This window comes from Cryptomeria japonica, chromosome 11, assembly GCF_030272615.1.
Source record: "Cryptomeria japonica chromosome 11, Sugi_1.0, whole genome shotgun sequence".
Classification (NCBI taxonomy): domain Eukaryota; kingdom Viridiplantae; phylum Streptophyta; class Pinopsida; order Cupressales; family Cupressaceae; genus Cryptomeria; species Cryptomeria japonica.
In genome coordinates this window covers 622,580,260-622,605,865 of record NC_081415.1, presented here as the reverse complement: position 1 = coordinate 622,605,865, position 25,606 = coordinate 622,580,260, and the positions used below count along the sequence as shown (strand labels likewise).

Genomic DNA, 25,606 nt, shown 5'->3' with positions numbered 1-25,606 from the left:
ACCTTCAGACTTTTCTATGGGCTGAGGCTTCTAGAACTGCAGTATATATACAGAATAGATGTCTTCATCGTGCTCTAAAGAACATGACCCCGGAAGAAGCTTTCACAGGTTTCAAACCAGACATCAGTCATCTCAAAATCTTTGGAAGTCCCATCTATGTTCATATACCTAAAGAAAAGCGATCAAAGTTGGAACCCTCCGGAAAGAAAGGCATGCTTGTCGGATACAGTGAATCCTCCAAGGCATTCAGGATTTACATCCCAGGTCAAAGGTACATTGAGGTAAGTAGGGATGTTACATTTGAAGAAGACATTGCTTTTAAGAAATCGAAAGGCTCTTGTGTTATTGATGAATCTAATGTTAATCAAAATACAAATGTTGATACTAACCCTGAGATTTAGAGGGAGCAAGTTGAACCTCCATCCCAAGAGGATCATGATGATCCCCCTGAGCCCATGAATCCCACTGACATTCCCAGTGACATTATCGTCTTCAAAAAGAGGCCACTTTGGGTAAGAAACACCATTTAAGAAGCAGAAAGATTTGCTGCTCCAAGTGGCACCTTCCGTGAATCTAAGAGACCTCAGGTATTTTCCAACTATGTTTCCTTAATGTGTAATCTCGTTGAAACTGAACCTTGCAATGTTGAAGAAGCCCTAAGTCATCATGCCTGGAAGCTTGCTATGGATGAAGAATATCAGTCAATCATCAAGAATGATGTATGGGACCTTGTGCCCCGACCCAAAGGTAAATCCGTTGTTTCCTTTAAATGGTTGTTTAAAATTAAACATAATGCTGATGGTAGTATTGAAAAATATAAGGCTAGATTTGTAGCATGTGGTTTTTCCCAAAAGGAAGGCATAGATTATGAAGAAACATTTGCCCCTGTTGCTAGATATACCTCCATTAGAACGATCATTGCTATTGCTGCTGCTAAGGGTTGGAAACTACATCACATGGATGTTAAGACTGCTTTTCTCAATGGTGTCATTGAGGAAGAAGTCTATATTGAGCAACCTGAGGGATATGAGATCCATGATAGATTAACTCACGTGTGTAGGTTAAAGAAAACTCTTTATGGTCTTAAACAAGCCCCTCGTGCTTGGTATGAAAGAATTGATAAATATTTGTTAAGTCTAGGCTTTCGTAAAAATGATGCTGACCCTAACATTTATCTTAAAATTGCAAATGATGAAATGTTGATTTTAGTTCTTTATGTGGATGACTTATTTCTTACTGGTAAAAATGAACTTATTATTGGATGCAAGAAAGATCTAGCTTCTGAATTTGAAATGAAAGATTTAGGTCTAATGCATTATTTTCTAGGTTTAGAAGTATGACAAAGATCTAACGAAATCTTTCTAAGTCAAGGAAAGTATACCATTGACATTCTGAAAAGATTTAGGATGATGGATTGTAAGCCAATGTTTACTCCTATGGAATTTAACTTAAAGAAGTTGAGTATTTCTGCAGCTAACTCTGATTTTGCAGATCCATCCGAGTACCGACAGTTGATTGGATCTCTATGTATCTAGTCAATACTAAACCAGACATATGTTTTGCTGTGAATGCTCTCAGCCAGTTCATGAGCCTACCCAAGCATGTTCACTTGGTTGCTGCCAAGCATATCCTAAGATACGTGCGAGGCACTATTGGTTTTGGGCTGAAGTATCCACTTAACACTCCAATAACCTTGGAAGGTTATTTTGATGCAGACTGGGTTGGAAGTGTCAAAGACAGGAAAAGTAGCTTTGGTATTTGCTTTAGCTTGGGTTCTGCAGTGATCTCTTGGGCTTGCAGAAAACAATCCTTAGTGGCATTGAGCACTGCTGAAGCTGAGTATATTGCTGCAAGTGTAGCTTCCAGAGAAGTAGTATGGCTTCGTAAGCTTCTTGCTGGACTGTTTGGTCAGCCATGGGATCCTACAGTCATTCACTGTGATAACCAGAGTTGTATTAAAATGTCTAACAATCCAGTGTTTCATGACAAGTCAAAACATGTGGAAACTCATTTTCATTATGTTCGGGACATGGTGCAAAGAGGTGCCATACAGCTGAAGTATGTCAACACTGATGAGCAGGTTGCAGATATTCTTACCAAGCCTCTAGCAAAAGTGAAGTTTGTGTACTTCGGGGATAGACTTGGTATTGTGGAAAATGAATCTCCAATTGAGAGGGAGTCTCTAGTGCAGTGATACTTTGTATTGTATAAATCCACCCTCTGCGGGCAATGTAAGGTGGTAATGTAAACTTCTCAGGGAGAAGCATAATTCTTAAACCATCCTCTGTGGGCAATGTAAGATGGTGTTGTAAATGTTAACCACCCTTTGCGGGCAATGTAAGGTGGTATTGTAAACTTCTCAGGGAGAAGTGTGATTATTAACCATCCTCTGCGGGCAATGTAAGATGGTATTGTAAATGTTAACCAGCCTCTGCGGGCAATGTAAGGTGGTATTGTAAACTTCTCAGGGAGAAGTATAAACTTTAACCATCCTCTGCGGGCAATGTAAGATGGTATTGAAATTATTAAACCATCCTCTGCGGGCAATGTAAGATGGTATTATAACCTATGACCATCCTCTGTGGGCAATGTAAGATGGTAAGCAAAGGATCCTCTCCACCCTCTGTGAGTAATGCAAGGTGGATCCAGTCTATGCTTGTGTGCAAGCTGGAAGATTATGATTATGATTCTATTCCCTAATTAAGAGGGAGTGTTGGTTGTAATTAGGGCCAGCGAATTCCTATTGCCTTAGGCAACATTGGAATCCGCCCCCTTCATATAGGGCTAGGCCCATCACCACACGACACTAAGGTTTGCTCGCCACACACTCAGATAAACACGCCTCCTTGATAGGGCCGACCCCATCAAGGTAAATTAAAAGGAAAGCAATAAAATGGTTTAAAGTATAAAGGAGGCCGACATGATTAGGAAACTATATGTCACCTATAAATGCAACACTTTCCTCTCATTAACACAATCAAGTTTTATGTTGACAAAATAATCTTCGGTGAAGAGCGAAATTTATACTTATGCATTCAGCAAGATCAAAGTCTTCCATATAGTGGCAGTGAACTTCCATTTAGTGGCAGCGAACTTCATAAGGGTTGCATTAGACTTCAACCAGCAAACAATGAACCTCACATGTTGTAGCAGACCCAAATTAGGAGGGTGCGAACTTGATCAAATAGCAGCAGACCTTACATTGAAGGCAGCGAACTCCCTTAGAGACAACAGATCATCATCCAATATTGAAGACTCCATTCAAGGGCTGTAATCAGATAAGGAGGACTGTAACCTAATTATTCCTCCCTCATGGTGGCTGTAAAACCAGATAAGTGTGTAATTTCCTGTTGAATTCTAAATCATAAATCAGATTTGAGGATCCTTTGGCTGGGTTTTTCCTCCTAGGAGGTTTTCCCAGGGTAACTGTGCATTGTCTTTAGCATTTCATTTCCTTTATTATGCTTAAAGTCTGAAAACAATAAATTAATTAATTTAAATCTAATTTTCTGAGTTTTATTCAATCTGAAAGTACTAAAATTAACATTAACAACCTTTATATAGAAAATTGGTTACAAGAGTGATCTTGACCCCTATATGTCAGTCTGGGAGTGCAGGGAAGTGCATGCAAGCAACCTAGCCATACCCACAAAAGGCAACTCTGAGAAGGTGGATTGATTGACCTTCCAAAGTCAGAGTATGCAGACATGACATAAGTCACTGCAACAAGCATGGCCCTATACCTCCCTTGATGGAAATCCTGCCAAAAACATTAAATGCACCCTTGTGGCTCCACAAAAGTAGGTGCATAAGTCACCAAAGCTGTCGGAGCATTTAAAGCTTTGAGTGTCAATCACACCATCCGCAAGTGTCGCCAGTCAGAAGGAAGTTTGGGGACTTTGGAAACTTGGGTTCCTGAAGTGGGGAAGACAAGGAAAGAACTTCGGAACCTCGAGGTCCCGGAGTTCTGGAGAAGGAGAGCAGCAAGGAACTTCGGAACCTCGGGGTTCCGGAGTTCCGAAGAACTAAAAAAAAAAGGCTAAGGAAAGAACTTCGGAACCTCGGGGTTCCGGAGTTCCGAAGAACTAAAAAAAAGAGGCTAAGGAAAGAACTTCAAAACCTCGGGGTTTCGGAGTTCCGAGATAGAGAGAGGAAGAGAAGGAAAGGAACTTCGGAACCTCGGGGTTCCGGAGTTTCGGGGAAACTAGAGAGAAAAGGCAAGGAGGGAAAGAACTTTGGAACCTCGCGGTTTCGGAGTCCCGAAGAGAAGAAAGGGAAGCAAGGGAAGAGAACTTCGGAACCTCGGGGCTCCAGAGAAAAGAAGGAAGAAAGGCTAGGGGGAACTTCGGAACCTCAGGGTTCTGGAGTTCCGGGGAACTATGCAAAGGAACTTCGGAACCTCAGGGTTCCGGAGTTCCAGGGAAGGGAAGAAGAAAAGAAAGGAACTTTTGAAGCTCGGGGTTCCGGAGAGAAGAAGAGAAAGGGAAAGAAGGAGAGGAACTTCGGAAACTCGGGGTTTCGGAGTTCCGGGAAAAGAAGAAAGAGGAAAAAGGAAAGGAACTTCAAAACCTCAGGGGTTTCGGAGTTTCGAAGAAGAGAAGAAAGGGAAGCAGGGAAGGAAAGGAAACAAGACTAGGAACCTCAAAACCTTGGGGTTCCGGAGTTCCGGCTAAAGGAAGAGGCAAGGAGGGAACTTCGGAATCGGGTTCCGGAGTTCCGGAGAACTAAGGAAAGGCTAAGGGAAGGAAGGGAACTTCGGAACCTCGGGGTTCCAGAGCAGAAAAGAAAGGACTAAGGCAAAGAACTTCGGAACCTCGGGGTTCCGGAGTTCCGGAGAAGGGATAAGAGAGGGCCCAAGAACTTCCGACAAAACAACACTTCACCTCATGATTCCATCATCCTTTCTTGATCAATCTTGGAGCAACGCTGGTCCATAGACGTATCTCTGATCGGTTCTCATTGGTGGACCAAGGTGTCATAAAATGACAACAGTAACATACATAGACCCTTCTCCCTTAAAACTGAAGTAGTAGCAGGGTCTGATATCTATATTAAGAACTATGAATAATGAAATTAATCATCTAATGGTGAGAATAAATAAGCACTAGTTAATAACTAATAAATTGAAGAATATCAATGATTGGCTTCATGATTAGTCTCTCAATCAATTTTAGTATATTGAAATAGATTAATTATGTTAATCAGGTAGGGGTCATTATATATATATATATATATCAAACATACTTCCATATATCTTCCTTCCCCCTTTCACAAATCATAGTGCAAGTATATATACCTTGATGCCCCTTCATGGAGAGAGGTGACTTCACTTGAAAGAGACAATGTTTCATAATGTCTCTTTTCATTAAATAAATTGCACCCCTTCACATTTAGCTGTTTGTTTGTATACTTCACAACCTTATACAAATCGTACCTTTTCATGAATATTAATCAATCTCTTTGCAAATCGCACCTCTTGCAAATTATTGCAATTTATTCTTATCTTTACTAATCTTCATGATTGCAACTGATGTCTTCTTAACAATCAAACAAATACCTTCATTAGGTCGCTGATAAACAAATCCCAATGCTGCTTTATTTAGGTGATACTTGATGTATATAATTTTTAATCGCTGCTTCCATCATTTTTTATTGTAAACTATATATTGTTTGCCTTTTAAATATCTATTTCATCATAGGCTATTGATGTGTATTCAGTTGCTATCCTTATCGACCTTCATTAACAATAATGAGTTTATGAATGATTTGTCTTTTAGATTGCTGCTCTGTTTAACTATATTTAAATCACTGCATACTAATGATTAATATACAAATTGCTCCTTAATTCCTTTTAATCCTTGTTTTAAAATGGTCAGCATATTAAATATATGTTTTCCTTAACCAATCGACAAGCAACTTATTAAAGCCGATTGGTGCATCCTCCTTGTTTGTCTACGTTAATGTTTGCCTGGGTTTGATTAAGAAAATTGTGGCGTCTTTTTGAAAAGACAATTTTCTTTATTAGGGTTTTCATTATTTAGGCGGGGGCATGACAGTCTTAACATTGCATCAAAATAATTTCCATATGAGGTTTTTTAACCCTTTACAAAGTTTTACTTGAGGTCTTTTATACAAAAACAACTCCGAATAATCTGTTGAGTAGCTCAGCTACTTACAACAAAAATTAAATGAACAATTCTGATCTGGTTGTTTTGATTTGATTTTGACTACATTATCTCCAGGCATTAGAAAAGGCCAAATCTAGTTTTAGCAGCAGGGCATTTATGATTGGTTGATAGGCACTTCGTTATAGCCATTCCATTTTCAAGTCCAGTTTTCATATCATAGCTGTGCAAAACAAGTTCTTAAATGGGTTTGTGGCTTTTCATTTCTTCACCAATTCCCATATCTACTCAACATATTCAACGTTAAATGAAACACCTTCATATGTTGAATTCCCAAGGTAGCCATGTCTTCTTGAAAATCTTCCATTCACATTGCTTCAGCAATCTTCATTTTGATTTATTTTCTTGGGGTGCTCAAGTTTATCTTTGGTTATCCGAGCTATATATGAAATCCTACAAATAGTTAAAATAGAGCATTTGTTTGATAATAGAGTGCTTTTCAATTTTAGAAAATTTTGAATAGATAACATATTTGCAGTTAGCACAAAATCCAAACGCTCAGAAAAAAAACAAAATAAAAATTATTTGAGATCTAATAATTCACATGAAACAGGGCATGAGAAAATACTGACATAGACAAAGTTGCCTACAACATGCCAATGATGGGCATATGGGTGTCAGTTTCTACATAGCAAAATTGTCAAAACTTATTGCTCATTGCATGGTGGGAGGCATGAGAGAAATTTATGAAGGGGAGGTTGTCAAATTTTTTAGCTCACAATCACACATGGCAGTGTCAAATGGGAAACACCTTGGCAAAAAAGAGGGGTCCACCATATTGGCTGATGCCATGATATTGATCCTAGAGGTGTGGAGGGAAAGAGATGAGTGCATCAAACGAGGTAGGAGTAGAAGCCATAGAATGATATTCATAAGCAATGACCAATGCAACCTCAAAGGATGTTAGAGCTCAAAGGGGTCACGATATTGCACTAGTTGTTGGATCATCAATTTGTGTAACTGTCAACACACACCAAAGCAATCTTAGATGTGCTCAATGAAAGAGGAGTGCCATTGGTTCATTTGACGATGAACTGGCACAAGGTTGGGTGAGGATCATGTGTTTATACATGTATGTGAAAAAGGTGGTGTCAATAGGAGCTGATGGGATGAATGACACAATGGTGGGTCTTGAGGAGAGTAACATGGTAGAATGATGGGTTGGTGCAACATGGAGTGAGGATTTGGCTAAAAAATTAGTTAAAAAAAAATACCTTTTTTGAAATTTGGGCCCCCAACTGTAACCCTAAACCCTAAACAATGAGAAGAAGTTATAGAAATTGCATAGTACTCATCATATAGACTAGTTAGATTTGTCAACTTCATTGTTAGTTCTTTGAAGATTGAAGATTTGGCTAGAAATATTGAATAGTGAGGACTTGGTTTTGGAGAAAACAGTCATAAAATTATGAAAATGGGATGTGCCATGAAGATCCGTGTAGCGTCAAAGGCATCAATGGCTTGTGGACGTTGTGAGGGCCATTGCCTATCAACTCATTGGGGGCTTTGCCCCCAAATCCCCACTAGCTGTCATGCCCTCATTGTTCCCAAATCAAGATTCTTGATCCTCCTACCCCCAAAACTTGTTCCCTTGCCCCAAGACTTTGTGGAACATAGGAAGAACCACATAGCAAAATGACCATAGGTTGATAGCACCTCTGACTTAAAGGGCATGCACTAAGCCAATGCATTATTTAGTTGCTTCCCTATTCTTGGGCTTTGGCAAGTCAAAACAGCCTTTGAATGGGGTAAACCAAGTGACTAAGATCCTCCTCCTCCCCTCTCTGCTACTGCTGCTGTCTCTGAGCGGCTTGTTTTCTTATGTTTTATGATCCGGGTGTATGCACTGTATGGACTCTACGGGTATGATTTCACATCCACCCACTTTTTTATTTTTTGAATTTGTGTAATATTATTTTTATATAAATGATAATGCCAACACTTGGTCATAAAAAGAACACAGCCTTAGATGAAAATTTTAGCAAAGGCAATTGGATCGAATTCAGCTGAGTTTTGTTGTTTCTTTTATAATAGAGCTGAGTCTCCAGTCATTGTACCTGCTTTTTATCAAAGCTTCAATAATCATCATAGAGTTGCCCTCAATTACCGGATGGAACAGGTCCTTTACCCAAGGATACTTTCATACCTTGGATTAGAGCTAATAGCCTAATACATCTATGATGTTTGTAGTTGTAACAAATCAAGGGCATAAAAGGCTACAATCTTGTCAGTATCATTGGTTTTTCTTCTTTGGCATGGGTTGAGTCACATTTGGATGCACTGTTAAAGTTTAACTTTCAAATTTGAACCTTGGATACCATCTATTTAGTCTAGGTCCCTATGGGCTTCTTGGTTTAGCCCCCTTATTTGGGTTATCAGCTATATATAATTAATAGTACAACTACAAACCTGGCTAAGGCTCCTGTATAGTTCTCATCTATTGGAAAAGTAACATAATTATTTTCATTCTGATTTATTTGTGTGATCAATTTGAATGGAATTTGTTATCCCAATCCCAGTTAAGTTGTCATCATTGGCCAGAATGTTAGCTCTTGTGTTTTTCTCCCTATATTAGTATTTAAAATGTGTATGTATGAATTTTATCTTAAGAGCAGTTCCTTCTTCAATTGGCCCATTATGTTTCTAATCTTGACAATGAATTTTAAAGATTCAATAACAATGGTCGTCACCTCAACCTGCTGAGATAAAATCATTGAGAAGGGCTAGTTTCAAACTCTTCAACAAAAACTGCGAGTTTTTTATGTTACCGGTTGTCTTATATAGGTGCAAGGCATGGCCTTTTATAAGTTCTCCTGCAGACCCTGGTTTGTGCTTAAGGTATCATCAAAACTTAATTTCCAATGACTTTGTTTGGAAGAAGTCCATTTGGCTTTGTCTCTCCTAAAAAGCTTTTAATCCCTTTTCAACTTAAATAATTTTTCCATTTTGAGTTTGGGAGAGATTACATCATATATACAGGGTCTAAAACAAGTAAATTTGACAAGACTCAAACAAAAATCTGATTTAATTTGTCATATTCATCAAGCTTGGCTGAGGTTGAAATTATTTATATACTGCTAAAGTACAAAATTTTTAGAGCAGTTTAAAATTTTAAAGCTTTCTGATCCGTTATGAAGTGTCCCTTGTTTCTACTGCAGGTTTTAAATAACATGGCAATTAAGATTACCCAATCATTAGTGAGAAATCCTGATCCTTTACGATACCCAAGTCCATCAGTGGCAGAAAGTACTGTTTGTAGCTGGAACTCAAGGAAAGCTAATTCTACATGGAAAGGTTTTATCCATTTCAGGATTGCTTCCACACCACCATTTAGAAATAAGGGGTATGGAAAATTATAATATTCTGTATCATCACACTTCTTTTTTAACATTTCTATGCTATGAAAATTAAAAACACATTTATTGGTACGCACACTGATGTAATATTTCTTCACGATACTCTGGACCCTTTCTTCAATGCTTCATGATGTGTTGGACCATTTTTCTTTGCTCTAGTCCATTGGATGAGGAATGAAATGACAAAATACAAATAACTCTATCGTTGTTTTGAATATTCAAATTTCAAACATTTTATTTCCTTTACATTTCTGCCTTTCCACTGTTACTTTTCATCACTTCATTAGCGATATGATAAAGTAAGCATACTAGATCCAAGGCTTTACTCTGTTTCTCTTTAGTGTCTTAAACCAAGCACAGTTACCTGGGAACTTGCAGCATGGCCCCTGATACCTGTCACCCATCTTGGAAACACACTTGGGAATGTCTCCAGATATTTAGAGGACTTCAGCTGATGCATCAATACATCACTTGGAAACTTCCTTTGAAAATTAGGACTTTTTTGGATTTTTCTATGAAGTTTATTAAAAATGTAAAAAAGAAAGACATGGATTTTTTGTTGTTGTGCAAGCAACTGGTTGAAGAAAGCTACAGGAACCAAAAAAGAAGAATAATAGACACGTGCTTTTCTGATTTTTGCTCAAAACTTTATGACATGTTTTGTAGCAGAGAATTTTCTCCATTGAAGCCCAAATTGCTAGTAACAAGAAGGATTAAGATTTCTGTGTATGGAAGCTTTTATCAGTTGATCCATATGGGGAAGAGAAGTACTTCATGTTAGTAGCTTATAGTGATAATCTAGAATGCTAACTGATTTTCATTTTCAATTTTTTGTAAATTAACACAAATTTCAAATATATGAAAAACAATCTCTCTATGGTCATCAGGGACTAATTCTTTTAGAGTTGAAGGCTATTCAACTATTGCTGACTATATTAGTAGTATTATTACATACAATAAAGTCTACAGCAATAATGGTTGTGGACATTTCGAAGTATACAACCAGCAATTTCTCATAGAAACTTTACTGAAACCAAGGGCTTCTAAAATATCTCCCAACCTTTCATTTATTGTACTATAATATAGGTATGTGTGCATGTTCAGATTTTTCATGGCGTATAATATTGATTCATTTATTTGAATTTTCATTTGTAAATCTTTCAATCATCTTTATTCATCTGAATACACACACACATGTACAAGTATGCATAAATATAGGATGCACTGTATAAAATACCAGATATAAAGAAATCTTCACCATGTGATTTAGCTATAAAATCGCAGATTTGATTTGGAAAACTTTTGTACTTTACCCTACATGACCATCAAAAAGTATTATAAGCACTAAAGAACGGATGACAGAAAATTCTGAGAAGCTAAAAATAGATGTTAAAAGTAGAGCTTTGATCTCATATTTGGAAATGGGGATGGAGATAGGGACAAGTACAACTGTGTTTGTGTGTTTGTTCTTGCTTTGCAAGATCCCTGACTAGAGATATTGTATATTTCCTACGTAACCCAGAGATGCGTCCCCGGGCTAAAATGCCCCGTCCCCGTACCAGGGACGTTTTAGGGACTTGGGGACGGCTAGGGGATGTCCCCCCACTGTCCCCAAAAATGCAAAATTTGTGGGAAATGTCCCGGAAACTTGGGGACGGCAGTGACTCTCAAAGGGGACGTCCCCCCGTCCCCTAACCGTCCCGGGGACGGCCAGCCATCCCCCTTTTCCCAGCACATTTAAAAAACAAAAAAAGACTCAAATGCTCAAAAAAACGTTTTTTTAATTTTATTATAGGTCTATAAAATTGGATTTTCACTAATATGATGGGTAAACATGTCTGAATCACTTCCAAAAGCACTTAGAAATAATGAGCAGCAGCCTGGTAATAAATTTTACAAACACTTGGAACACAGTAGTGCGTAAAAAAGTGGTTGTTGGTCTGCAATATTGGACTTTTCACAATTATGAAAGGTAAACAGGTCTGAATCATAGCCAAAAGCACTCAGAAATATGAATAACGGCTTGGTATAGAATTTCGCAAACATCCAAAACTTTGTAGTGCATAAAGAAGTGGTTGTAGGTCATAATAGAAATGGAAGACTATCAAAATATCCTTCAACCACAAAGAAACAATGAACTACATGCAAACAAGTGTTGGCATATTGACAATAAATTCTGCATTATGAATGCATATTGAGTATTGACAATAAATTCTGCATTATGAATGCATATTGAGTATTGACAATGAATTTTGAACACAAATGTGGTATGTTAAGGTTCTATAATGTACATATACCTGCTTTATCCATGTTTTCATGTGAATATAATGTATATATACATGCTTTATCTATTTTCATATGAACATTTAAAATTTCACTATATATTTTAAATTTTCCCTATATTTTATATAGCCGTCCCCTTTGCCGTCCCCCCGCTGTCCCCAAAATTGGCAAAAAAATTTGCCATCCTGGAAACTCGTCCCGCCGTCCCCTGCCGTCCTATTGATGTGTTTTTTATGCACAAAACATTTTAGAATAAAGTACCAAGGTAATTTACCCTCGAACAAAATCACCTCAGATGCTAAGAATGAGATCAACTAATGTGATTCCAAGGTTTCTACATGTCAGGTCTTGACGAGTGGGTAAGTTCAGTGGTTGATGTGAATTGTTGTGTTTCACTTTGGGGACTTACGCAAATGTTTGGATTATCATGAATGCTGCGGAATAGGTGTGCTGACAACTTAAGATTTATCAATAAGGCTTTGGATTTACTTCCTACTAAAAAAGGGGAAAAAAGAATAGGGTTTAGGAAATCCATTCTAATCCTAGGAATGTAGGAAATGATGAATGGATTTAATGGAATCAAACCAATCAGGTATTGACACAAGCTTAGTGCAATCATCTAAGGTATATTTAATGATTTTCAGACTATCACCATCAAACGAAGACACCATCCAAGTTGATGCTTGTCAACAGACGCATAATAGTTGAAGTTATGCTTACTCAAACTCTAGTTGACCACACAAGGCGCACTTACTAGCGGAAAGAGGCTAGTGGTATGGATTAAGGATTCCACACAAATAAATTCAACAAATCTTCCACTCAATCTAACATACATGAAAATAAATTCTAATCTAACTTGGAGGAATTGAGAACCATGAATGCAAATACAACATTTGAAGAGCAAAATCACCAACAATTGAACAATGATTAGGATTCAAATAGCTGTAGCATATACCAACAATTCTACAAAAACTCTCTCTTACAAATGAGAGACAAGGGGGCATATATAGAGTCTCTTACAAAATGGATGGCCCAGATTGATCTAAGATCAACGGCTGAGATCATGCCAACAAAACCCTAGAATTGCCCTAATTAGGGTCACATAAAAAATGGTGCCACCAACATATGGCCCAATGAAAAGATACCTAGTCATCATATAGGGAATCTTCTAAAAGATTCCTCCCTGCATCTCTCTCTCTCCTAGCATACTCCAAGAATCTAGCCAATACTGAATCTAACTCCATGGAAATGCTAGGCAAGGTATCCTGCTGTAAATCAATCACATCCAATGAATCCGAGCAAGCATTCAAAGTGTTCTCCCATTCAGGCATGAGCTTCTGCGAATTATGAACATGAATCAACAAAGAGACCAAGTCATCTATCTGACTCTTCTACAAAGAATCCAACTGGCAAAAATACATAAATTTCATCTTGTCTCTTAATTCGGCTAAGTGTAAACCACTAGCATCACTAACATCAACACCCAATAATTCCTCAATCGAGGCAAGGATTTTCATCTGAATGTCTTGAATTAATCCTTCCATCTCCATACAACTCGATTGGGCGTTCTCATAAGCTGATTTCTTCAAGGCTAGTGCAATACCAGCCATGGAAATTATATATGTCTCCACTGTGCACAATGTTCTCGTTGACCAAGGTGGAATTAGGAACCTTCTTCAATGCCAGGAGGCGTGGAATAGTCTTCTCTTGGATAGGCCGGAATTCTTCCCAAACTCCCTCCAAATACTGGATTCTGAATACAAGCGTTGTTGTCTTATCATATGCTTGGACAAATTGAGTAAGGAAATCATCTGCCTGCTTCCTTGTGCTTTCAATCCACTTTTCCACCTCTGAGTGTGTACCTCTCACTACCTCGCAGTGTGAATGTATTCCATGGTCAACTGCAATAGGGGAAATAAGGGTGGGATCTCCACACCTTGTCCCTGCAATATACTCTTTGAGTCTAATATTTTCTTCTTTGTACCTTTCATTCTTCGCAATCGCTGTGTCTAACTTTGCATTGATTGCTTGGAGGTTGTCACCAATCTCTTGGAATTCCTGCCCTGCGGATGGATGACCAAGGGCAACTTAAGTGATCTGGAAATCCATGGGAGTAGCAGTGTCCGCTATCATGCCGGCTCTAGGAACAACAATCTGCGCAATCCGCATTCCTGTCTCATCTCTAGCTATGTGCAACAAAATCTCCGCTCTCTTGGGCTCCTTATTCTTAGCACTCCTAGCTAGGTAATAATCAATATCATCAATAGGCTGTACCTCTATCATTTGTTTACTTTTCTCCATGCTTCTCCTCAACCATTCAGGAATAGCGGTCATCTCCATACCATCATCAAGACATATTTCTCGATCAAGTCCTTTCAATGCCGAGATAACATCCTCATTATCATCAGGATTATCCTTAGTCCAATCATATACTTCATTTCCCAAGCTAACTTCCAAAAGGATAGTAGGGGATCCCGGCTGGTCATCATTCTCATCAGGAGGTGCAGATGTTGCTGTGGCATGAAATTCCTGAGTATTCTCTAGTAGTATCACTGTGTTGGAACACTGCTGAATCTCCTTATTCTGTTCTGATACTTCAATCACTTCGATTGATGAGACACTGGGAGGGGGTGAAGGAATGATGAGTGGAGGAATGATAGTCTTCTGTCTCTTCATCACATCCTCAATCTTCTTCCCTCTAGCCTTGACTTCTCCAGGCATGTTCTTCCTTCTCTTGGGAGCTTGACTCTCTTCGTCTGCATGAATCCTGACATCACTGACAGTCCTCCGATCATCCTCGGAAGTAGACTCTTCCGGCTTCATCCTTTCATAAGTGAAGGGAACACCCATGTCAACTAATCTGTTCATCTGCATATCTATCCATGTGCGGGAGAAATTCAAGACCTCTCTCATCAATACATTCAGGTCAATTTCTTGACTCTGACTAATTTGGCAATAGGATTGCCTTCTTCATTTCATTCTCATAATGTGGGTGTGTATGATCTCTATCATCTAATACCTGATCAGGGATGAGGAAAAGTCCACACTTCCTCATGAAATCCACTGACATTCTGGACCACATTCTTCTCTTCATTGCTTGCTCGTCCATCAGGTTAGCCCAATAATCTTCTATGTCAACCTTATGAGTGAACTTCTCTCCTCTGATCCTTCCGGCCTTCTTGTCTAGATCGAACCTTTCTCTTTTCTTGTAGGTAGCAAATCTGTAGAATGCAATCTCCTCACCTGCAGTGCTGGCAGCTATGGCGGATTGGCAGACCTCTGACGTCTTCCCAATTGAAATAGGGAATGTCATTCCTATCCTATGCTTCTCTCTCTGGATAACATCGAACTCTAGAAGCTGTCTCACCACTTCCAACAATATCATTCTGTCGGTAGGATACCTAGGAAGTCTATAGGGTTCAGATTGAAACCCATGAATCCTGAGGTATGTGAAAGTGGGGAACTGTATATACCGAGATCCATATTTTTCTATTAACTCTGTTGCCTCCTTGGACAATCTTCTGTGGATCTGCCCTGCAGCATCCGCGTGATGTACATAGTGAATGCATCATTCACTCTCTTATAGTCTTCAATTCTGTGCATACTCAACTGGGGGTAGCATTCATAACTCTTAAATTGTCTTTGCCCATTCTCGACTTCACCTTTGCATATTAATCCTCTGTATGAAACGAACCGTGCAAGCAGGTATACCAGGTAGGAAGTCATGGCGAATGACTTGGACTGCTCTACATTCCTCAACTGGAAATCTAGATTGTCGCTTATGATCTTGGACCAATTCACTAGTGTTCCTCTAAGACAATCTTGGATGAAGTAGAACATCCATCCATGAAATATTGCTCCCTGCGTCATTCCCATCACTCTGTTGAGTAGGAATATCAAATCACTATATTCCTCCTTAAAATCTACGCACATAAGTGTCTTGGGAGCCTTGGAATGATGATTCCTAGGTTCAATCATCCACTCTTTCTTAATTAAACTCTTGCATACACCCATCTTCTTCGTGTATCTGTCTGCATAATCTTCCTTGGTCACATCCTTCATATCTGTACTGCGTGGAATTCCGAACACCTCAGCAATGGCATCCTCAGCAAGATAGGCGATGACAACGCCCTTGGGACTCTTGATCATTCTTGTGAGTGGATCGTAACATCGTGCACACTCCAGGATCAACTCACTGCACTGTATGGATTGTGGAAACCCAGCGGCATGGAAAATGCCACTCTTCATAATATTCGCATATGCTGGAGAAGGAACCTTATCTCTGGATCCGAACATCCGACGCTGCATCTGGTCGAAGTCTAGGAAATGCATGTTGGTATCAGTGATCTTCCATCTGGATGAAATCTTAAACTCTGGATAAAATACAGTCTCCAACGTCTTCAATAGCTCTTTCCTTTCCTTGTATCCTAATTTTGACACCGCACCTGTATGAAGCTGGAAGTTAGTCCTAGGATAAAAGTAAATACTTGTAATAAAATTCCTGACTTTCTAAAGATTTAGCTAATTTAGAGCATGGAGTTAGGAAAATAATCCATACACTTGGTAAATTTTAGCAATTACGTTTAAAGTGTGACAACACTAAGGCATGGAAGCCTTCCATAAAATTCATTTATACCTCCTTATGCTTAGAAAATATGCAAGCAAAGAATGCAAAGGAGTATATCGGATTGATGATGACTAAGGAAAGGTGTGAAAGGTTGTGTTTTCACACGGTGAATGTCTGAAGACACCTTCTGCAGTCAACAATGGAGGTCAAAATTTTGAAGACAACCTGAAAAATCAGACTTTCAAAAACATGTTGTAATCTTCAAAATGTGCATAAAATCAATAAAAATCAGTTTTGTTGATGAAAACAATCATTTTCTGGAATGTAAGTATGGCTGGTAAAAATTTAGTTTTCTGAGGACAAGTCTGAAAATCGAACACTTCAGACTTACCAGCACCTTGCAAAGTGGTTTAAATCCTTGAAAATGATGAAAAATTGCTAAGGAAACAACCCCAAGCAAATTCGCCAAAGTTGGTTAGGTGGCTAGAAATGAAAATTTCTGAGGACAACCGCCTAACAATGGAGTTTCAGACCTGCAACAGCGATATGATGGTCTAAAAAGTGCACAGAAAACTCCATAAAATGCCTCCGAATGCTAAATGTTTAAGTTGGAATTGGCTGGGCAAAAAACTTAAGTCTGAAAATTAATGGCAGCCATTAATGGAGGTCAAAATCTAAAGCAAACCTCAGATCTGAAGCGAATCAGCAGGCTGGAAGTGATGGCAGCCACCAAACATGCATGAAAATCATCAAAACATGGCACCAAAACACCTCCCAAGCAAAATCGAATTTTCCCCAAGTCTAGCGCCAAAATAGAATTCTGAAAATTTGATGTCAATGGTAGCTCTGATCTGCAACAATGAAGGATGGCAGCAATTTGGAAAAATCGCCCAAGTTGGGGTCGGATACCCCAAACACAAAAAATTTGCCTGCCTTAGCAAAAATTGAAAATTTTAAAATTCTGAAAATTGTTGTTAATGGCAGCAATCTGCAGCAATGAAGGTCTGAACAACAGCAAAAATGGTGGAGGAAAAATCGCCCAAGTTTCCAATCATGAATTTGCCAACTTTCACCCAAAAATGCTAAATTTGGAAAAAATTGCCAAACTTAGCAAAATCGAAAATCTGAAACTGGTCTTTAATGGCAGCCAAGGAGGAATAAATCAGCAAGCTGGAAAAAATGGAGGAAAATAAATCCTCAATCCCACACTTAACAAAAATGCCTTGCTAAAAATTCGCCCAACTTGGAGAAAAATCGCTTTCATGGAGACACCTGGCAGAAATAATAATAAAATAATGCTGAAGTTCCTCTCATATAGTTGCTTTCATCTTTCACTTTCACCACACAAGCAATGTAGGATAAAAAACACTTGTATAAATACTTGCTTGGTGAAACCCTAACTTGCTTCTAGAAGGTTCAAACATTTAATAATTATTGCAAGTTATTAAATTTGCTTTTAAATTTTAAATAATCATTTAATAATCATTTAAAAGCAATAAAAAATGGGGCTTTTTATTAAAATATTTCAATTTAAATCCAAAATAAAGCCTCCAGGGAAAAATCGCTATAGGTTGGGATTAAAAAAATCTCTTCAAAAATCACCAAGTGTCAAAATTTGCCCCATAGGGGAAATTCGACCCATGCTTGGACAAAAATCTATGCTCAATTTCATCAAAATACACATAAAAACCATCCCAGGGGAAAATCGATATGAGTTTGGACAAAAATCCAGACCAAAATGCACTCAATTTGCAAAAATCACCCCCCAGGGGAAATTCGATGAGTGTCTAGACAAAAATCCACATTCAAAACTCACTTAACTTGAAAAAATACCTCCCTGGTGGAAATTCGACCTCAGTCTAGATAAAAATCCGGACTCAAAACTCTTCATAATGTTCCCAGTGGAAAATAGATCCCTGTCTAGATAAAAATCCGGACAAAAATCCTTACAAAAATGCTCAGGGGAAAATCGACCTCTGTCTGGATAAAAATCCTGACAAAAATCTTCACTTAGTTGTCACAAAAATCCTATTATCCTTGCACTCCAGTCCGCACTCCCAGGGGAAATTCGATGGTAGTCTGGATAAATCCTGACACTTAGCCAAATTTTAACATTTCAAGGGGAAAATCGCTCCAGGTGTGGATAAACAGTGGGGGAAATTAGTGGCCAGTATGGACTCCAGGGGAAACCCATTTGTAGTATGGATTTTGAGTGGGGGAATGGGTTGGGTAGTCTGGAATGTGAGGGGAAAATCACCTCTAGCATGGATTTTGACCCTTTAACCCTTGGAATAAGGATTTCCCTTAGGATTTTATCATTTTAACCACTCAAAATCACTCAACAACTTTAAATTTAACTGGACTTATACTAATTTTCCAAAAATATGAGCGAAACGCTAGGAAAATATTGGAATAAAGTGCAAAACCAACTTAAATATTACCTTAGGAGCGAGAAAACAACTCCAAAAGGTCTGTGAATATCTTGGCACTTTAAAATCACTTGATGCGCGTGTTTAAAAACACGTTAACGTTCAATAGGTCGAACACTTAGCAAAACTTAGGATCATTAAAATATCATCTTTTGCAACTTGATCCTAACACTTCAAAAACCCTAGACGGCACTAGGCATGATCAAAACTCTGAGACTCGGGCACGGGAAATGCAAAATTGCCCACTAAGCAGCCAAAACCCTAACCTAACAACGCAGGAAGCTAGCAAAGAGGGGGTCCCCGTTAGCAATGGGACGATGTGTGAAAAGGTCACAACATGTCCCCGTCTCGGAAACTCGGGGTAACATAGATTTAACTCCATGGGATCCCAATGATTAAATCTTATTTCAAATTACATTTACTGCAACAGATAATATACTTAACAACATATGCAAAAATGAATGATAAACCCTTGCATAATGATCAATCAACACAGCAGTTTGCAATAACTAGTTAATCCTCTTATTACAACGAAGAATTACATTTATAGACAATTCAGTTTGCTAGAACTTTTAAGAACAACGGTAGTAGCAATATTATTATTAGAGATATAGCAATCTATAACAATCAGAACCACAATTCCTAGGTGCTAAGAGAGACGCCTAAATATTCAGAAAAACAGGCACTGTAGGAGCCACTTGAACAGCAAATCAGTGAATCCCAAATACAAGCTTTGTGTGAGGTTGTTGAGGTTGGTTCAGTAGTATTCATCCGCTAACTAGCAATGGAAATCAGGGGGTTTCTATCCTCCAATCTCCAATAACAGACAGACAAGATATCCAATTTATTCGATTGAAATCAATGGATTAACAAGCATGCCTTCTCTCAAAACGTATCTTGATTAAATGTGCAAGTTTCAATTTCTTTTCCTTTCCTTGAACATACACCCATACACAATACTTGCTGACATTATTTTTAAAATGTTTTAACTTGCTACTTAACACTAGCGGCCCTATAATCTAGATGCCCAATTTAAACACTTACATTTCTCTATGTTACTTTTTGTAAGCCCATGAGAAATTAAAATAAGGCTTATGGATTAATCCAGAATCTTGTGGGAAAAGGGGACATGATAGTCCTCATTCCCTGAGATTGCTTGCCCTTGAGCAATCCAAATTTGGTTGCTTCAAGATGTTGGCTCCTTCTCATGTAGCATCTTCAGTTGGTAGATTCTTCCACCTCACCAACTACTCGCTAATGGTTCTATTCCTCAACTTTCTTTCTTGAGTATCAGTGATAGCTTTTGGTGTCAAAATGAGTCTTCCTTCATCATGCAAATGTGGCAAGGCTTTGGACGGCAGTAATGTGCTGCCCCAATGCCTTTTAAGACAAGAAACATGGAAGATGTTGTGGATTTCATTGTTTTTGGGTAGCTCTTGTTCATTGGCTACTTTTCCTATCTTTCTTATAATCTTGTAGGGACCAAAGAATTTGGGTTTCAACTTTTATGCTCCTTTATTCTTCAATTAAGGATGGCTATAGGGTTTCAGCCTTAGGTGAACAATCTCTCCAACTTTAAACACTCTTTTAGTACGTTGCTGGTCATCATAGAGTTTCTGTTGGTTTTGGACACGTTGAAGATGGTCCTTGGGGGATTTCAATACCTCTTGACTTTGCTTGATCATATCTGTTGCTCTGGGCACCTTGTTTTTATGATTGCAAGATCCACAAAGGTTTGAGCATTATATCCAGACAAAGCCATGAAAGATGACATACCTATGGCCATACAGTAGGAGGTGTTATGACAGTGATCTCTCAAATGTAACCACTTGACTCAAGCTGTTTGTTGCCTATGAATGTAACTTCTTATGTACCCTTTGATCCATTCGTTGAGAATTTTAATTTGCCCATTCATCTGGGGGAGATAACTCATGCTAGCGTTGAGCTTTGTTCCTGCCAAATGAAACAATTCTTGCCAAAAGTGACTCAAAAATCCGTTGTTGCTGCCACTAACAATGTTCTTAGGTAACCCATATATTTGGAAACCTCCTTGAAGAATAAATCAGCAATTTGGGAAGCCTTCAAATAAGAGGATATGGCATAAAAATGTGCATACTTGGTGAGTCTATCCACGACAACAAAGATGCAGTCTTTACCATTTATCTTTTGTAACCTAATGTTAAAGTCTATAGATATACTTTCCTATTTTTTCTTAAAAATGGGTAATGACTGAATTAGGCCTGTGGGATAGATTTGCTCTGCATTGTTTTGTTGGCAACATGAATATGCTTGACCACATCCCCTTTCATTCCTTTCCAGGAGAATCTCTCTATGATATATTTGTATGCCTTAAAATAACCTAGATGCCTAGGCAATGGAGTATCATGCATGTCTCTTAAAAACTTTTCCTTCATCTTTGATTCTGGGATCAAATATGTCATCTTTTTATGCAGAATTAGCTCCCCCATCACTTTGAACTTGCCATCTTCTACTCTTTCATCCGATAGCTTAGTAGCAAAATCATTCTTGGCATATTTAGATATGATACCAGTGATGCAATTTGTTTACCCACTTGTGTTGTCTATCATTCAGGTTGTTCTAATTGAGGAAATTCTTAAGATTGCTGTGATTAGTATTAACCACAAACTTCACTAAGGCATGCATCATTGCTAGCATCTCCTTATCGTAAAGATAAAACTTCTTTTCTGCCTTTGTTAGTCCCAATTTCAAAAGCAATGGGATGCTGTTGTTGCATCAAAACAACTCCAATGCCTTCACTAGAAGCATCACATTCCAACATAAGTGGCAGTGTAAAATTTGGGACAACAAGCATTAGACATGAACACATTACTTTTTTAGTTTGTTGAAAGTCTGCTTGGTAGCATTTATCCATTAGTGCAAATAGATTTCCACAATCCATATCAAAAATTATTTCTTGTTTCTGGATTTGATTGTGTCTGAACTTTTGGATCAACATTTTGGGTCACACTCCGTGAACCATCATCAGCATTTATCCACTTAAATGCTCCCTTCTTAGTCAGATATATGAGTGATACTGAGCTAAAAGAATCCTTTTACAAACCTTTTACAGTAGATACATAACCCTAGGAATTCTTTTAACTGTGAGACATTCTTAGGGGATGGCTAATCCTTAAAATCTTTTGCTGGTCCACTTGGACCCTGTGTTCATTGATGACATGACTCAACTACAAAATCTCCTCAAGCCGAAATTTGCACTTTTGATTGTTTAACAAAGAATGAGTGCTGCTTCAAGTGCTCTTCCCAAGTTTTACTGTATATTAGGATATCGTCAAAGAAAACCAAGACAGACTTTCTTAATTGTTTGCTGAATACCTTATTCATGCATGATTGAAATGTTGTAGGAGCATTAGTCAAGCCAAAGAGCATGTCTAAGAATTTAAAGTGAAAGTGGTGACATTTAAAAGCAATCTTATGAACATCTTCATTCCTCATTTAGATCTAATGGTACCTTGAATGCATATCAATCCTTGAGAAGTATACAGTTCATGTAACTCGTCTATCAATTCATCCAGAATGGGGTATCTATTCTTGATTGTTTTCTTGTTTAATGTTTGAGCCATTTCTCTCTTGCCTGCATTCAAATTGATCACAGGTTCAAACATAGCTCCAGCCTTTTCTTCCTCTGTAAATTTGTGCCCCCATCTATTTGCCATCTTGTGTATCCACTTTTCACCAAAATATGTTGGCCCTTGATTCCAAGTGGGGAGTGGGGCATGGACTTAACTCTGATACCTATGCCATATTAGGGATATTGTATATTTCTAATTAACTCTACAAGATACCAATTATTAAATATTATTTCAAATCAGATCTATTGCAATAAATAATATACTTAATTGTACATGCAGAAGTGAATGATAAACCTTCGCAAAATGATCAATGAACACAATCGGTAATTGGTTAATCCTCTTATTACTCCGAAGAATTACATTTACAGACAATTTAGTTTGCCAGAACTTTCAAGAATAACGGTAGCGATATTATTATCAGAGATATAGCAACCTACAACAACCAGAATTACAATTCCTAGGTACTAAGGGAGGCATCTAAATATTTAGACAAACAGGTGCTGTAGGAGCTGGCCAAACAACAAATCAGTGAAGACCAAATACAATCCCTGTGTGAGACTATCATGACTAGTTCAGGGGTTTTCGTCCATTAATTAGCTATAGAAATTAGGGGAATTCTGCCCAATTTCCAATGATAGACAAACAAGCACGGGTAAACAATGGATAAACAAGAATGTCTTCTCTCAAACTTTGTCTTGATTAAGTATACACTTTTCAAATTGATTTCCTTTCTTTCCAAAATACACCGGCACATAATCCTTTGCTGACACCATTTTAAAAATGATCAAATCATTTCCTAACACAGTAATAGAGCAAGTGGAATTATGAAAGTAAGTTTTCAAAATCAAATTAGAGAGTTTATAATTGAATCACTTGGTGAAAATTTTCTTTTAAATCTAGTATTTTATACAGTGTGTCCCTTGGTCACAGGGATGTGGCCCCTATGTTTCCTGTGTTTTGAGGATACAAGGTTGTGTCTCAGTCATCACCAGATACCTGTAAAACACTGGGGATTTGTCTCGTACATGTCAGAGATGCAGAACCATAGATAAGGGATTCCTAAACATTTGCCAGTTGAAATAGAAAAGCTATTAAGAAATGATGTTTCAGATGAAAAATTTGTTATTTTCTGGCCTTGGCCGTGCTGAAATTTATGTCATATTTGCCAGTCCCCCGTTTGATATGGATGGTTTCTTTTCTTTGGTTTTATTTTGTACTAAAATTTCAGTTGATTTTGTGGTGGAACTGTGATTTACATTTGTTTGAGAAACATTTCCTTATTTATAGATCTAAAACACACATGAATTGCAGATTTTCACCAGTTTTTGTTTTGATTCATGATAACTGAATAATGAGATTTTGCATTGTGGTTTTAAATATATTTAAGTTATACAAATGCATGATTTATCATTTGTTTCAGAAAATATTACAGGGTGAAATTTGGCAATGTCTTGGACAACAAGTCTTCCAGTCTGTTTCCCAATGATTTTTGTTCGACTCAGCATTGTGCATCTTTTAGAAGGTGATTGGTTGTTTCAAAACTGGTAATATAGTGCTGAAGCTATTTTTTGTTTGTTTCTATGCAGTGACAGTTCAAAGAGAGGAGCTCGCCAGGTAAGTTTTGTTTTAGATACAGGAGCAAATTCAGACAGAAATGAGGGCACAGTCAATGAAGATATTCCCAGAACAGGCCTTGGAAGTACTCGCTTGGGTAGAATAATTCAAGCTAGTGGAAGTCGACTCTTAAATAAAATTAATGGAGCCCGAAGCAATTTTCCAATGAAAACATTTCTTCTACTCTTAGGTTATTATACAGCAAATGCTTTGGCTACAATTATAGGACAAACAGGTGATTGGGATGTTTTGGTTGCTGGTATTGTAGTTGCTGCAATTGAGGGCATTGGTATACTAATGTATAGAAACCCTATACCTATACGCAAACTACAGTCTTTAGTGGTTATGGTAAACTTCTGGAAAGCAGGAGTCTGCTTGGGCCTTTTTGTGGATGCCTTTAAACTTGGGAGCTAAATGGTGTTACATAGGTGGTCAAAATTGATTCATTCAATAGTTCCAATTCCGAATTCATGCTTCGATAATATCATAGTTTTTTTTTCTTTCCTTGGGTTATGATGATTTGTCCACCAGTGTTTGAACAAGTGTCAGATGCTTCAGTGCGTTGTATGTAAATGTTTCTGGGTTCCCCTTTTTCTTTTTTAAACTCATTTAATGCTTTGAATTGTACTATTGTTGTATATAAAGTTGACCAAAAACCCAGGCTGTTCCATTAGTCATGTGATTTCTTTACTTAAGTTTTAAAATAAAATTTGTAAGTCAAATCAGTTTTATCTTAGGCACCGCTCCTTTCCCTTCAAGTTTTAAATTATTGTTTTATTTTTGTTAATTACTGTTGGTTTTATGTTATAGCTATGAGTACGTGGTATGAGGTGTCATTTTGGGGAATCTGCCCATGACTCTGTTGTGTGCAACAAGAACAAACTCCTTAAGATGTTACACAAATTACCAAAAAGAAAATGCAGATCAGAAAAAAATAGAATATTGTGCAAGAAATCAAACTTGGGGAGTACCTGCTATGAGGGGTCATTTTGGGGAGTCTGGCTATGACTCTGTTCTGTTCAGCAAGACCAAGAACAAACTCCTTATGATGTTTATACAAATTACCAAACAGAAAATGCAGATCAGGAAAAATAGAATATTGTGCAAGAATTGACACTTAGATTAAAATATATTTTGGAATATCTTATTAACCATTCACATTATTTAATGGTTAACTTCTTGTGGACTAAAATTAGTGTTGAACAGTCCTACTAAAGTACTCAACTTATTTTGCCTCTACCTTTCCAATTTAAACTCACGTTAAGAACACATTTTACATGTGCTGTATCATTGAAAATAAAATTCTTGAGCACAATGGTTATTTTTCTACTTCAACACCATTTTCCTATATATAAGCCTTCCATTTAACCAAATATCTTTCAGCTAAATTGTTGCACGGTATCCGTTTTTACAAAGCTCAAACATAGCTTTTGGCAATTTGTTTGTTATAATGTAGCCACCACCATCGTTTCTTGTTGCATAATATTCAATCTGCACAATGTTCTTTTCAACTTGTTCACAAAGAATATGATACTTCACTTAAGTGTGCTTAGTTCTTTGA

At 37.8% G+C, this 25,606-nt stretch overlaps 1 protein-coding gene across 3 annotated transcripts in view; it reads left to right on the top strand.

The window, feature by feature from the left end:
- LOC131063139 (ycf20-like protein) overlaps nucleotides 1-24,549 on the top strand; it is a 42,944-nt gene extending 18,395 nt beyond the window's left edge. For all 3 annotated transcript variants that reach the window (XM_057996905.2, XM_057996907.2, XM_057996906.2), the window contains 2 exons: nucleotides 9,344-9,528; nucleotides 24,018-24,549. In XM_057996905.2, coding sequence (XP_057852888.1) covers nucleotides 9,344-9,528; nucleotides 24,018-24,459 — 627 coding nt within the window. In that variant the 3' untranslated portion in view covers nucleotides 24,460-24,549. The remainder of the gene's footprint in view (nucleotides 1-9,343; nucleotides 9,529-24,017) is intronic.
- The last annotated feature ends 1,057 nt before the right edge of the window (nucleotides 24,550-25,606 follow it).